Source organism: Oncorhynchus kisutch, linkage group LG18 (genome assembly GCF_002021735.2).
Source record: "Oncorhynchus kisutch isolate 150728-3 linkage group LG18, Okis_V2, whole genome shotgun sequence".
NCBI classification, from domain to species: domain Eukaryota; kingdom Metazoa; phylum Chordata; class Actinopteri; order Salmoniformes; family Salmonidae; genus Oncorhynchus; species Oncorhynchus kisutch.
The window spans coordinates 15,328,728-15,343,727 of record NC_034191.2 but is presented as its reverse complement, the minus strand read 5'-3'; the positions used below and the strand labels follow the sequence as shown (position 1 = coordinate 15,343,727).

General features: G+C 48.7%; 1 protein-coding gene across 7 annotated transcripts in view; it reads right to left on the bottom strand.

The window, feature by feature from the left end:
- The window catches only part of LOC109904894 (roundabout homolog 2-like), a 390,578-nt gene that overhangs the window by 82,697 nt on the left and 292,881 nt on the right, over positions 1–15,000 (bottom strand). For all 7 annotated transcript variants that reach the window (XM_031795440.1, XM_031795444.1, XM_031795443.1 and 4 more), the window contains 3 exons: positions 9,709–9,833; positions 6,748–6,919; positions 2,560–2,765 (listed from right to left, as the gene is read on the bottom strand). In XM_031795440.1, the coding sequence (XP_031651300.1) occupies positions 2,560–2,765; positions 6,748–6,919; positions 9,709–9,833 (503 nt within the window). The remainder of the gene's footprint in view (positions 1–2,559; positions 2,766–6,747; positions 6,920–9,708; positions 9,834–15,000) is intronic.

Here is a 15,000-nt window from a genome sequence, read left to right as displayed (position 1 = left end):
GTGCCATGTGAGGGGTCCATCTCTGAGGTCACAACAGTGTGCCATGTGAGGGGTCCATCTCTGAGGTCACAACAGTGTGCCATGTGAGGGGTCCATCTCTGAGGTCACAACAGTGTGCCATGTGAGGGGTCCATCTCTGAGGTCACAACAGTGTGCCATGTGAGGGGTCCATCTCTGAGGTCACAACAGTGTGCCATGTGAGGGGTCCATCTCTGAGGTCACAACAGTGTGCCGTGTGAGGGGTCCATCTCTGAGGTCACAACAGTGTGCCATGTGAGGGGTCCATCTCTGAGGTCACAACAGTGTGTGAGTGCCTTAAAGTGCTGACACTAATTTCCTAATGAATTCCATTTTCTCCTCACCGTCCTCCATCACTTTACTCCCCTCCCCCTGTCCCCCACCTCCTCGCCAATCGCAACAAAGGTGGGCTAATTCATTTAGGTTGGGCTGCTGAAGCCCCCTTGACTGATGACATCTGGCTTGTCTCTCCATCCTCTCCGTGACTCTTTAGTTGTTTGTTGGTTTTCTTTCCTCCATGTATGAAATAAAATGTCTGTGGTCAGCAGCTTTGTAAAGTGTAATGGTTATTCCACAGGGGCCTTGGAGTGGGGAAAGGAGGATGTGAGGATTTTAAATTCAATCTACCTTAAATGTATAGCGTGTGTGTGTGTGTGTGTTTGTATGTGTGTGTGTGTGTGTGTGTGTGTGTGTGTGTGTGTGTGTGTGTGTGTATGGGGGTTGTTTAACTCTTCACCCCTCCTCTACTCTGCAGCTGGAACCTGTCCAGCCCTCTACAGCTGAGTCTTGTAAGAGCCGTCGTGTCACTAAGTGATAGTATAGAACAATTTATTCAAATCAATACTGCCCATTCATCTCTTTAAGGCAATATGATTCATCTTGTCCATCTAACTTGTACCTAACCACCGTTCTATTGAATTATACTAAGCTTGCAAATCACGTTCACGCACACACACACACGCACACGCACACACACACGCATGCACGCACACACACGCACACACACCACACACACCACACACACCACATACACCACATACACCACATACACCACATACACCACATACACTCTCTTGCACACAAACAGGACACACAGACAGAACAGTGTCTTCAGAATTAATAGAGCTATCACAAATAAGAGGAGGAGGGGTCATGTTGCAATGAACACTTTCAAGAGGGTCAGAGGGTATAGAGGGTACAGAGGGTCATAGGGTCATATATGTACATAGGGTCAGAGGGTACAGAGGGTCATAGGGTCATAGATGTACATAGGGTCAGAGTATACAGAGGATACAGATGGTACATAGGGTCAGAGGGTACAGACGGTACATAGGGTCAGAGGGTCAGAGGGTACAGAGGGTCATAGATGGACAAAGGGTACAGAGGGTCAGATGGTACAGTGGGTCATTGGGTCAGAGGGTCATAGATGTACATAGGGTCAGAGGGTACAGAGGGTGATAGGGTCAGAGGATACAGACGGTACATAGGGTCAGAGGGTCAGAGGGTACAGAGGGTCATAGATGGACAAAGGGTACAGAGGGTCAGATGGTACAGTGGGTCATTGGGTCAGAGGGTCATAGATGTACATAGGGTCAGAGGGTACAGAGGGTGATAGGGTCAGAGGATACAGAGGGTCAGAGGGTACAGATGGTGATAGGGTCAGAGGGTACAGAGGGTCAGAGGGTACAGACGGTCAGAGGGTACAGAGGGTCAGAGGGTATAGAGTGTCTGAGGGTACAGAGGGGTACAGACGGTCAGAGGGTCAGAGGGTTTAGAGTGTCTGAGGGTACAGAGGGGTACAGACAGTCAGAGGGTCAGAGGGTTTAGAGGGTCAGAGGGTACAGAGGGTACATAGGGTCAGAGGGTTTAGAGGGTTTAGAGGGTCAGAGGGCACAGAGGGTACATAGGGTCAGAGAGTACAGACGGTCAGAGAGTCAGAGGGTTTAGAGGGTCAGAGGGTACAGAGAGGTACAGATGGTCAGAGGGTACAGAGAGGTACAGACGGTCAGAGGGTACAGAGAGGTACAGACGGTCAGAGGGTCAGAGGGAAGGAACAATATCAAATCAAATGTTATTGGTCACATACACATGTTTAGCAGATGTTATTGGTCACAAACACATGTTTAGCAGATGTTATTGCGAAATGTTTGTGTTTCTAGTTCCGACAGTGCAGTAACATCTAACAAGTAATACAGTATTTAGCAATTTCACAACAAATACCTAAAACACACAAATAAGTAAAGGAATGGAATAAGAATATATAAATATATGGATGAGCAATTTCAGAGCGGCATAGACTAAGATACAGTAGATAGTATAGAATACAGTGAGATACAGCCTAATGACACACACAGAGGGGAGAGAGAGGAGTCTCAGACAGAGATCCATCAAGGGGAATGGATGGAAACAGAGGGGTAGAGAACGAGCGCTGCAGACAAGGTTACCACAACAGTATGTAGCATATTTACACCTTCATCACATAAACCCCATTACTAGTGTACGGTGTAGTTGTCTTTATGAGTGGGCTCCTGTGGTTCTCACCCTGAGGCTCCTCATCTGGAGGCTGCCCAGGTCCTGCAGGGACATGCGGGGATCCTTCCCCAGCAGACTGACCCCGTCCTTCAGCCAGCTGATAGAGGGGATGGGGTCTCCTGACGCCTGGCACTTCAGAAGGGCCACGCTGTCCACCCTCAGTGTCTGATTGGATGGTCCCCGACGGATGATGGGCGGAGGCCTGTCTGTCAGCACTGGGACAAGACGAGAGACAGAGAGAGTTGGTCAGAAGAGCCACACAAGCCATTACAATATTAAAAGGACTACAATGGAGATGAAACATTCAATATGCAGAGGTAGGATCTTCATTTGAGCCGACATTCAACAGAAGGAAAATAACCTGGCAGCAACAGACAACCCTTACATTCACACCCAGGAGTCTTTGATGGCGTACGGTGACAAGGGCCTGTTGACTCCATCAGGTTCAGTGGGGAGCACTATCAGAGGCCCCCACTGGCACCCAGAACTGAAACCACCGCCACTCCCCAGAGAGTAGCACCCCACGGAAATGATCCAAATGAGTCAGAACTGCAAAAACCACTGTGAGGAAAATAAAATGTTTTGTTCATTTCAATGCTAATGTTAAATGCTGTTTGAATGAATATATACATTTGTAATGTGTTGGAGAATGCCTGTGGGTTGTACTGTGAAATAGTGTTAATGTCAGAGGTGCTGTATCTGTGAGTTACAGTTACCGTGCCCTGGCAGTTTCTGTGTCAGCTGTGGTGAATAATGTGGAGTCCCCTGGCATCACACATTAATTAACAGGAAGGATTAATGATGTCAGACCTGCAGGGGCCAATTAGACAGTCAACATCGCTAACCTTTCAACACATTATCTGTCTGTCTGTCTGTCTGTCTGTCTGTCTGTCTGTCTGTCTGTCTGTCTGTCTGTCTGTCTGTCTGTCTGTCTGTCTGTCTGTCTGTCTGTCTGTCTGTCTGTCTGTCTGTCTGTCTGTCTGTCTGTCTCTCTCTCCCCCCTCTCTCTCTCTCTCTCTCTCTCTCTCTCTCTCTCTCTCTCTCTCTCTCTCTCTCTCTCTCTCTCTCTCTCTCTCTCTCTCTCTCTCTCCCCCCTCTCGCTCTCTCTCTCCCTCTCTCTCTCTCTCTCTCTCTCTCTCTCTCTCTCTCTCCCCTCTCTCTCTCTCTCTCTCTCTCTCCCTCTCTCTCTCTTTACAATCTTTCTCTTTCTCTCCAGCAGGGAAGTCAGTAGGATGGAAGGAAGACACATACTTGCCTTGCTATGGCAGAACCACAGCTTTAGCTGAGAGAAAAATGGATAGAAGGTGAATCTACACCATATGGGCCCTGATGAATTCATAATTGAATCTATTTCAGTGATAATACTACAACCACCACAATGGAATGCTTTTATCAGAAAATCTGGAGGTTAAATACATCAACCAGGATTACCGTGTGCCTAACCCGCAGATAGCATTAAAAACAGCACTACCTGTCTGTCTAAGGTCTCACTGTTAGATCTAACTTCCCAATGAACTCACTGAGGGAGTTAACTGCTTGTCATTGTTATCACTTGGCATGATTCTTAGACACTGAAACACACCTGTAAGGGTTCTGTTATGTGTCTTAATGATTCCCTCAGCTCTGAGTAATGACTCCACAGCATTACATGTTAGGATATTATGACAGAAAGTATGATAAAACCCTGGGTGAGTTTGGCTTGGTTTGGTCCGGCAGGGAGGGGATGACGAGGGTGGTGGATGGATGGCGTGATGGATGGGGGAGGGGGGGGTGATGAGGCAGGGGGAGAGCTAGGGCCTTGACTGTTTGCATCAGGAATTTCTCATTACATATCTCCTTGAACCCAGCGAGCTCTGTTGGCCCCTCAGGACACTAAATCACCTGCTCCCAGCAGCAAGGTGTGACCATGACCTTGCCCCAGCCAGCCCTCCTCTCCTCCTGTCCTCCTCCTCAGCCTTCCTAACACCCAGCTCCCTCACACGTTCCTCATCTTACACAGTCCAGCCATAAGCTGCGTTACCTGATACGACTTACACACAGGAATAGAAAGACAGACACACATGCACTACAATTAATGCACCACACACCCTTAGAATACAGTATGTGTTGGTGCACGCAGCCATAGACCCCTGAACAGACACTTCAGACACTGTAAATCTTAGACAATGGAACAAGGTGTCTTGAGGTTATGAGATCTAAAACCCTTGGTATTTTAAGGCAGGTTACCGTGATACAAGTCAGTATTCGACATCCATCCATGTCTGAGGACGTCGGGGGCAACAGTGAGCTCTGTTACCTTCAAGTAGGTTTGGGTTTTGCGAGGGCATTGTGGACGTGGATGGTGGATGGGTGTAAGAATCTGCCTCTGATTCAAAAGGTTGCATGTTTGAATCCATCAATAAAAAGTTGTTTTGCTATTTTTATTTAAGCCTACCCCAAACCTTAACCCTAACCTGAACCATTCAGAATGAATGGCAAACTTTAACCCTAACCTGAACCATTCAGAATGAATGGCTAACCTTAACCCTAACCTGAACCATTCAGAATGAATGGCTAACCTTAACCCTAACCTGAACCATTCAGAATGAATGGCTAACCTTAACCCTAACCTGAACCATTCAGAATGAATGGCTAACCTTAACCCTTACCTGAACCATTCAGAATGATTGGCTAACCTTAACCCTAACCTGAACCATTCAGAATGAATGGCTAACCTTAACCCTTACCTGAACCATTCAGAATGAATGGCTAACCTTAACCCTTACCTGAACCATTCAGAATGATTGGCTAACCTTAACCCTAACCTGAACCATTCAGAATGATTGGCTAACCTTAACCCTAACCTGAACCATTCAGAATGAATGGCTAACCTTAACCCTTACCTGAACCATTCAGAATGAATGGCTAACCTTAACCCTTACCTGAACCATTCAGAATGATTGGCTAACCTTAACCCTAACCTGAACCATTCAGAATGAATGGCTAACCTTAACCCTTACCTGAACCATTCAGAGTTAATGGCTAACCTTAACCTTAACCTGAACCATTCAGAATGAATGGCTAACCTTAACCCTAACCTGAACCATTCAGAATGAATGGCTAACCTTAACCCTAACCTGAACCGTTCAGAATGAATGGCTAACCTTAACCCTAACCTGAACCGTTCAGAATCAATGGCTAACCTTAACCCTCACCTGAACTGTTCAGAATAAATGGCTAACCTTAACCCTTACCTGAACCATTCAGAATCAATGGCTAACCTTAACCCTAACCTGAACCATTCAGAATCAATGGCTAACATTAACCCTAACCTGAACCATTCAGAATGAATGGCTAACCATAACCCTAACATGAACCATTCAGAATCAATGGCTAACCTTAACCCTAACCTGAACCATTCAGAATCAATGGCTAATTCACTTAAAAAATTGTGTATTTACATTTTTCCCCAGGCTGATCCTTCACAGGGCATCTGAAAGCTCGTCAATCTATTTACCCATCTCCACAGCAGAACAGACTAGAGGCAGTGGGACTGAGCAGGCCCTCATAAGTCATCCTGCAGACATGCTAACTGTTGTCACTCACTCACTCAATCACTCAGTCCTTGACTCACTGCCTCCCTCAGCCAGATGCTGCTGATCATTCTACTGAGAAACTCAAGGGCAATGCTTTATTCCCTCTCCGGCTAAACTTGAACAAGTATTTCATTCAATTGTGTCGTGACAAAAAAAGCACATTTTTGGGGAAGTATCATTTCTAGATATTTCTCAGACAAAAAAAGCACATTTTTGGGGAAGTATCATTTCTAGATATTTCTCAGACAAAAAAAGCACATTTTTGGGGAAGTATCATTTCTAGATATTTCTCAGACAAAAAAAGCTGAATTTAATTCCTGTACATGGCAAAATACTGCTCCTTTTACACTACGTTTCCCCCAGTACTTCAGGCCTAAATCCACAGGCATGTGCTCTCATTAATTCACTACAAATGAAAGAATACCTCTCTTACTGCTCATTCATGTGTGTACATTAACTACTTAGTGTACAGTGAAGGCTGTGTGTGTCTGTGTGAATTATGTGTCTGCACGAGTATGGGTGTGTGTGTGTGTTGATAGCATAGCAGAGTGTGTATGCATGCTGCATTAACGAGTGGTGCTCTAGCACGTTGGCATCGGGGTGGGTATGCGGCAGGCCTCACCATCTGTGACCTCCAGTTGGGCCTTGGCGAGGATGCTGCCAGCCACGGTCAGGGCCTGGCAGATGTAGTAGCCTGCGTCTGCCCGCTGCACGGCCGAGATGGTCAGGTCTCCACTGGAGGACACAGAGAAGCGACTGTTGGGCTGCTGGGGCTGGTTGGGAAACAGCAGGTTCTGCAGGAAGAGAGGAAGCAGGCCAATTAGTAGATGGACAAGGACTCATTACAGCCAGGAACACATCCAACTGACACACACTCACGTAGTGCCATCACTCTGGTTTAGACATACACACGGCCAGTTAACAGAGCCATTCCATCCATTACCTGGTTAAGGAATTACACACAACTATCACATCTGATAGCTTGGTTACACATAATGGATGGCATGTATTCTCCCAGCCAGCCATGTCAGAGGCTCCAGAGAGCTGGAGGGAACACAGTCTGAGCCTCTCTGTCTACTCTTGTTTCATTCTGCTTTGGTTCTCATAATTGCTATGGGGCTGCTTTGTTTACACAGAGTCTCCCCCGGCTACCTCATCAGCCCCTGGCCCCCAGCCCACAGCCCCCAGCCCCGGCCCACAGCCCACAGCCCCGGCCCACAGCACCGGCCCCCAGCCCACAGCCCCGGTCCACAGCCCACAGCCCCGGCCCACAGCCCCGGTCCACAGCCCACAGCCCCGGCCCACAGCCCCGGCCCCCAGCCCCGGCCCCCAGCCCACAGCCCCGGCCCACAGCCCACAGCCCGGCCCACAGCCCACAGCCCCGGCCCACAGCCCCGGTCCACAGCCCACAGCCCCGGCCCACAGCCCCGGCCCCCAGCCCCGGCCCCCAGCCCACAGCCCCGGCCCACAGCCCACAGCCCGGCCCACAGCCCCGGCCCACAGCCCCGGTCCACAGCCCACAGCCCCGGCCCACAGCCCCGGCCCACAGCCCCGGCCCCCAGCCCCGGCCCCCAGCCCACAGCCCCGGCCCACAGCCCACAGCCCCGGCCCACAGCCCCGGTCCACAGCCCACAGCCCCGGCCCACAGCCCCGGCCCCCAGCCCCGGCCCCCAGCCCACAGCCCCGGCCCACAGCCCACAGCCCCGGCCCACAGCCCACAGCCCCGGTCCACAGCCCACAGCCCCGGCCCCCAGCCCACAGCCCCGGCCCACAGCCCCGGCCCCCAGCCCCGGCCCCCAGCCCACAGCCCCGGCCCACAGCCCACAGCCCCGGTCCACAGCCCACAGCCCCGGCCCCCAGCCCACAGCCCCGGTCCACAGCCCACAGCCCCGGCCCCCAGCCCACAGCCCCGGTCCCCAGCCCACAGCCCCGGCCCCCAGCCCACAGCCCCGGTCCACAGCCCACAGCCCCGGCCCCCAGCCCACAGCCCCGGCCCCCAGCCCACAGCCCCGGCCCCCAGCCCACAGCCCCGGCCCCCAGCCCACAGCCCCGGCCCCCAGCCCACAGCCCCGGCCCCCAGCCCACAGCCCCGGTCCACAGCCCACAGCCCCGGCCCCCAGCCCACAGCCCCGGTCCACAGCCCACAGCCCCGGTCCACAGCCCACAGCCCCGGTCCACAGCCCACAGCCCCGGTCCACAGCACATCCCATAGAACTTCAGGTTCTATTGAATGAGTCCATAGCAGAGGAAGAAGGAGGGAGTGTTGCAGGTCTGAATCATACAGAAAACATCTGATTGGCTGGGGTATTTAGTGAGAGGTGACGATGGGGATAGAGAAGGTATGAAGCATCAATAAACCAAGAGGCAAAGCGAGGGAAACTAGTGTTGTGATTGGGGTGCAGTCACAGAACATGGGGGTCTATTTACTGAGAGTATACTGGTGTAAATGAATGTTGGTCTTTATATGTTCATGTTCAGTTCGCTCTGTTGCAGTGAGTCAGATAGGATTCATCACTTATTTTGATGTGAGAATGTGTTCAGCATCGGTGTGAGTGGAAGTATACAGTGTGTGTGTGTTGCATGCAAATGTGCATTTCACCCCATCCCAATCTCTGAGTGGCACTTTGCTGTAATTGTCTGGCCCCAGGCTCAGGGTGTGTGTGTGTGTGTGTGTGCGTGTGTGCGTATGCGTGTGTGTGTGTGTGTGTGTGTGTGTGTGTGTGTGTGTGTGTGTGTGTGACTCTCAGCCAGAACAAAATCATATCTGCGGTTCATCTACAGGTCCTGGCAGGCTCCTAATTACTGCTGTTGTTGTTGTGTGGACTGTGAGGACCTCCAACTATGTGAAGGGCTATCTGCTCTGCTCTGTGTGAGGCATAGTATCACTGTTAGCAGCATGGTGTCATGGGAACTGGTTACCTCCTCACTAGCCACACAAAGGTGTATCTAGTGTGGTGTTTGTGTGTGCCAGAGATACTGATGGGAGATAGCGTATATTTCTGTGTGTGTGTGTGTGTGTGTGTTTGTGTGTGTCACTGAGGGAGAACTGGGGAGCTGAGTGTCACACAGACTGACATCATAGACGCAGCAGGGTCGTCCCCACACAGCCAACGGCATAGTTACTATCCAATCCAAGTGGTGTGTGTGCTGATAACACTAGACAGTACAGTAACACAGTAATAACTGCTAGTCATAAATAAAGCATGGTGGACACACACTGGATGAAAAAACACTGAATATTATTGTAAATGCAGAGATATGAAGACTGGACCAAGCTGTTTTACAGGTCCTTACAGTATAGGTCCAGTGGTAGAAGACAGGACCAAACTGTTTTACAGGTCCTTACAGTATAGGTCCAGTGGTAGAAGACTGGACCAAACTGTTTTACAGGTCCTTACAGTATAGGTCCAGTGATAGAAGACAGGACCAAGCTGTTTTACAGGTCCTTACAGTATAGGTCCAGTGGTAGAAGACTGGACCAAGCTGTTTTCCTGACCATGTTTTTCCTGGTCAGGTTGGGTGTTCGGGAAAAGCTCCTGGCTCTGCTATGGGTCATTAAGAGGTGTTTATATGCTCTTCTTACCTGGCTACCCTCCTTCTGCCAGAAGACTGCAGGCTGGGGGTTGCCCTTGGTCTCACAGGGGAAGGTGGCGGTGCGACCCTGGGCCACGATCTGGTCCCGCGGCCTGATGATAAACTGGGGTGCAGCTGGGGTCAAAGGGCAGAAACACTAGGGTTAGAACACAGAGTTACACAGAGGTAAAGCATTGAAGCAAAGGTACCGTCAGGCATCACAATCTGATCACAATCATCACAATGTCCTACAATCTTAGAAAAAAGGGTTCCAAAGGTGTTCTTTGGAAGATCCCATAGGAGAACCCTTCCATGTAGAACACTTTTTGGTTCCAGGTAGAAATAACTATTTTGGGTTCCCTGTAGAACCCTCTGTGGAAATGGTTCTACATGGAACCCACAAATATTCTACCTGGAACCGAAGGTGTTCTACTTGGAACCAAAAAGGGTTCTTCAAAGGGTGGGTTCTCTATGGGGACAGCCCCAAAAAACTTTTAGGTTCTAGATAGCACCTATTTTTCTAAGAGTGTGTAGAGCTTCCATGCAGCGTGTTCCTTCCATTGATCGCCATGGTATTGGACGCCATGGTAACCACTCAAGGCCATTCATTGAGGCTGGAGCTGAATGAATGACAGTTGTCAGTGTTCACAAACAGCAGCAGTGTCTCGGTGACAATGGCATCAGGAGAGTTAGTTAGACATAATGCAGCTAGGCTACACAGAGAAAGACACAGAGAAAACCTTGTGACTATATAATTAAATAAATGGACAGAACCCAGCTAACAGCTAACAGCTAAAGGCTAACTCTCTCATGGGTCCCTCGGGGGGAGGACAGAGCCCTTACTCCCTCTCTCACCGACCACCCAACACTACAGTCCTCACTCCCTCACTCTATCCCACCACTCACCACCTTCATTACTCAACTGGACCCTGTAGAAGCCAATTAAACAATTGATCGACAAAATATACTCAAGGAGCCAGCAGGGAGATCTCACATGTGGGATGTCTCATTCCACTCTCTCAGTTTCCGGGCCATCTTAATGTGTTCTAATGCAACATAAACATACGTGTCCTCGCCAAACTTTAGAACATCCTCTCTGTCCTACACTAATAAACAGCTAGAGGAGTGATTGGTTGGGATACACTGCATTGTGTTCCAGGATACACACTGACATATACAGAACAGGACGGTCTTCTGGTCGTCATTAAAGGTCTATTAACCATTTAAATAACCATGTGATTTCCCCAATTAGGCATTACTCCCTCATTATCAAAAACACATTTACTGTTGATCTTCCAATCAAGATCATTTTCACACTTCAAGATTCCTTCATATAAGACATTTGGTTTCATGACAAAACATTCTCATCTAATGACCAAAGTGTAATGGCTGACCATACGTCTTATCTAATGTGGGCTGTTGACCTCTCCTGGTTGGGTTTATCAGTGTTAACCGGGCTCTAGGCCCAACACTAGGTTGGCCTGTGATGGTGGTGAGATGTTAGATCGTACACTCCTAAAACTTTCCTCATAGTCAGACACACCAATCCCAAAACGTCATTCAAATATAACCCAGAGATGGCACCAGACATCAAAGCTCCATCTTTTTATCAGTCAAGTATGACCCAGAGATGGCACCAGACATCAAAGCTCCATCTTTTTATCAGTCAAGTATAACCCAGAGATGGCACCAGACATCAAAGCTCCATCTTTTTATCAGTCAAGTATAACCCAGAGATGGCACCAGACATCAAAGCTCTATCTTTTTATCAGTCAAGTATAACCCAGAGATGGTACCAGACATCAAAGCTCCATCTTTTTATCAGTGAAGTATAACCCAGAGATGGCACCAGACATCAAAGCTCAATCTTTTTATCAGTCAAGTATAACCCAGAGATGGCACCAGACATCAAAGCTCCATCTTTTTATCAGTCAAGTATAACCCAGAGATGGCACCAGACATCAAAGCTCTATCTTTTTATCAGTCAAGTATAACCCAGAGATGGCACCAGACATCAAAGCTCAATCTTTTTATCAGTCAAGTATAACCCAGAGATGGCACCAGACATCAAAGCTCTATCTTTTTATCAGTCAAGTATAACCCAGAGATGGCACCAGACATCAAAGCTCGATCTTTTTATCAGTCAAGTATAACCCAGAGATGGCACCAGACATCAAAGCTCGATCTTTTTATCAGTCAAGTATAACCCAGAGATGGCACCAGACATCAAAGCTCAATCTTTTTATCTGTCAAGTATAACCCTGAGATGGCACCAGACATGAAAGCTCCATCTTTTTATCAGTCAAGTATAACCCAGAGATGGCACCAGACATCAAAGCTCAATCTTTTTAACAGTCAAGTATAACCCAGAGATGGCACCAGACATCAAAGCTCGATCTTTTTATCAGTCAAGTATAACCCAGAGATGGCACCAGACATCAAAGCTCAATCTTTTTATCTGTCAAGTATAACCCTGAGATGGCACCAGACATGAAAGCTCCATCTTTTTATCAGTCAAGTATAACCCAGAGATGGCACCAGACATCAAAGCTCCATCTTTTTATCAGTCAAGTATAACCCAGAGATGGCACCAGACATCAAAGCTCCATCTTTTTATCAGTCAAGTATAACCCAGAGATGGCACCAGACATCAAAGCTCAATCTTTTTAACAGTCAAGTATAACCCAGAGATGGCACCAGACATCAAAGCTCCATCTTTTTATCAGTCAAGTATAACCCAGAGATGGCACCAGACATCAAAGCTCCATCTTTTTATCTGTCAAGTATAACCCTGAGATGGCACCAGACATCAAAGCTCCATCTTTTTATCAGTCAAGTATAACCCATAGATGGCACCAGACATCAAAGCTCCATCTTTTTATCAGTCAAGTATAACCCAGAGATGGCACCAGACATCAAAGCTCAATCTTTTTATCAGTCAAGTATAACCCAGAGATGGCACCAGACATCAAAGCTCAATCTTTTTATCAGTCAAGTATAACCCAGAGATGGCACCAGACATCAAAGCTCAATCTTTTTAACAGTCAAGTATAACCCAGAGATGGCACCAGACATCAAAGCTCGATCTTTTTATCTGTCAAGTATAACCCTGAGATGGCACCAGACATCAAAGCTCGATCTTTTTATCAGTCAAGTATAACCCAGAGATGGCACCAGACATCAAAGCTCAATCTTTTTATCAGTCAAACTTGTTCTCACTTTTCTCACACTGAGGATAAAGTCCTTCAGCTCTTAGTTACCTTTGACAATGTTGAAATGAAATGAAAGAGAATAGAGGTACTAGCTAACTACCGAACACAGACTACATCTCTGACAGACTAGACCCGACTGTTGTTACAGGTCACTTACAAATAGGTTTCCTACTGTTGTATGACTGTTCTCAAAGCAGTAGTGTCATCTGTAACTGTGTTAATATTTGGTATGGCGAGCCAGCAGAGGGAACAGCCAGCAGAGGGAACAGCCAGCAGAGGGAATAGCCAGCAGAGGGAACAGCCAGTAGAGGGAACAGCCAGCAGAGGGAATAGCCAGCAGAGGGAATAGCCAGCAGAGGGAACAGCCAGTAGAGGGAACAGCCAGCAGAGGGAATAGCCAGCAGAGGGAACAGCCAGCAGAGGGAATAGCCAGCAGAGGGAATAGCCAGCAGAGGGAACAGCCAGCAGAGGGAATAGCCAGCAGAGGGAATAGCCAGCAGAGGGAACAGCCAGCAGAGGGAATAGCCAGCAGAGGGAATAGCCAGCAGAGGGAACAGCCAGCAGAGGGAATAGCCAGTAGAGGGAACAGCCAGCAGAGGGAATAGCCAGCAGAGGGAACAGCCAGCAGAGGGAATAGCCAGCAGGGGGAACAGCCAGCAGAGGGAATAGCCAGCAGAGGGAACAGCCAGCAGAGGGAACAGCCAGCAGAGGGAACAGCCAGCAGAGGGAATAGCCAGCAGAGGGAATAGCCAGCAGAGGGAATAGCCAGCAGAGGGAACAGCCAGCAGAGGGAACAGCCAGCAGAGGGAACAGCCAGCAGATGGAACAGCCAGCAGAGGGAACAGCCAGCAGAGGGAATAGCCAGCAGAGGGAACAGCCAGCAGAGGGAATAGCCAACAGATGAAAGAGAGATTTGTTAAACTGCATGATCACAATGCCTTCAACAAGACCATATGACACGGTTTCATAATACATCATTATATGAAACCACTGACAGGCTTTTATTCTGATTCCTGTGTAAGTATTTCCAGTGACAACCCAGCTGATTCCAGTCAGGGTAAACCTCTTCCTGTTTGGCTCATTTCTCCATGTAATCCTTTTTTTGGGAGAGTGTATTTGTCAAAAATACACACAGCCTGGAATGCTACAGATGGCTATAGATTTGCAGCCTTCCTGTTTGGCTCTCCTCAACTTAGATAGCTTGCTGCATTCCATAACGTTGGGTCTGATACAGAGCACCCCTCTCTCTCTTTCTCTCTCTCTCATTAAAGGAGAGCAGTCACTCAGTGTTTGATGACTTACAGGCTGTTCTCTATTGCTGCCCTCACACCTTGTCTCTCCTCTCTATCTATCGCTTCCTTTATCACGCTCTCCTTGTCACCCTCGATCCCTCTCAATCTCTCACCAATGCAGCACCCACACAAACACAGAGAAATGTAGCCTTGTAAAGCAAGCTGTGATAGCAGGTCAAGTATGATGTGATGAGGTTGGGTTGGATTGGGGGCCAACAAGTGATGCATATTTAAAGTTTGTAGTCCCCTAGCCAGTGAGTGACAGACAGGACATCCCGGTAGTGTGTGTGAGGATGTTTGATACTGAGGCTGTTTGATTCAGGGACCCTAAAGACTAGTGAGAGCCTCCTTCCCGTCCCCTCTAAGGGAGGCACAAGATCAAACCCCCATATTTAATTCATGACAAGACAGATCTGTCCTGGGTTGGAGGGGATCCATAGTAAAATGCAGCTCTGAGACAGCCATGAACAAATGGACAGACACACACACCCAAGCATTTTTTTCCCACGGGCAGCCTGCATGTGTAATTTCCTAAATTGTCCTGCAGCTTCACAGTCCGTGACAATCTGGGGGTGGCCACTGCTGTTTTGGCAACGAAGGTCCTACCACTCCTCCAACGTCAGGGTTCCTTCTGCCAGTCAAGCTAGCTCTGACACGCACCCCTGCTCCCCTCTTCCTAACCTCTCCTCTCTCTGCCTGCCCTACCACTACACACATCTCTCTCCTTTCCCCTTATACACAACTCTCTCTCTCTCGCTCCCACATCTCTTCGCAGATGTCAGAACCCAAACAGCTCAA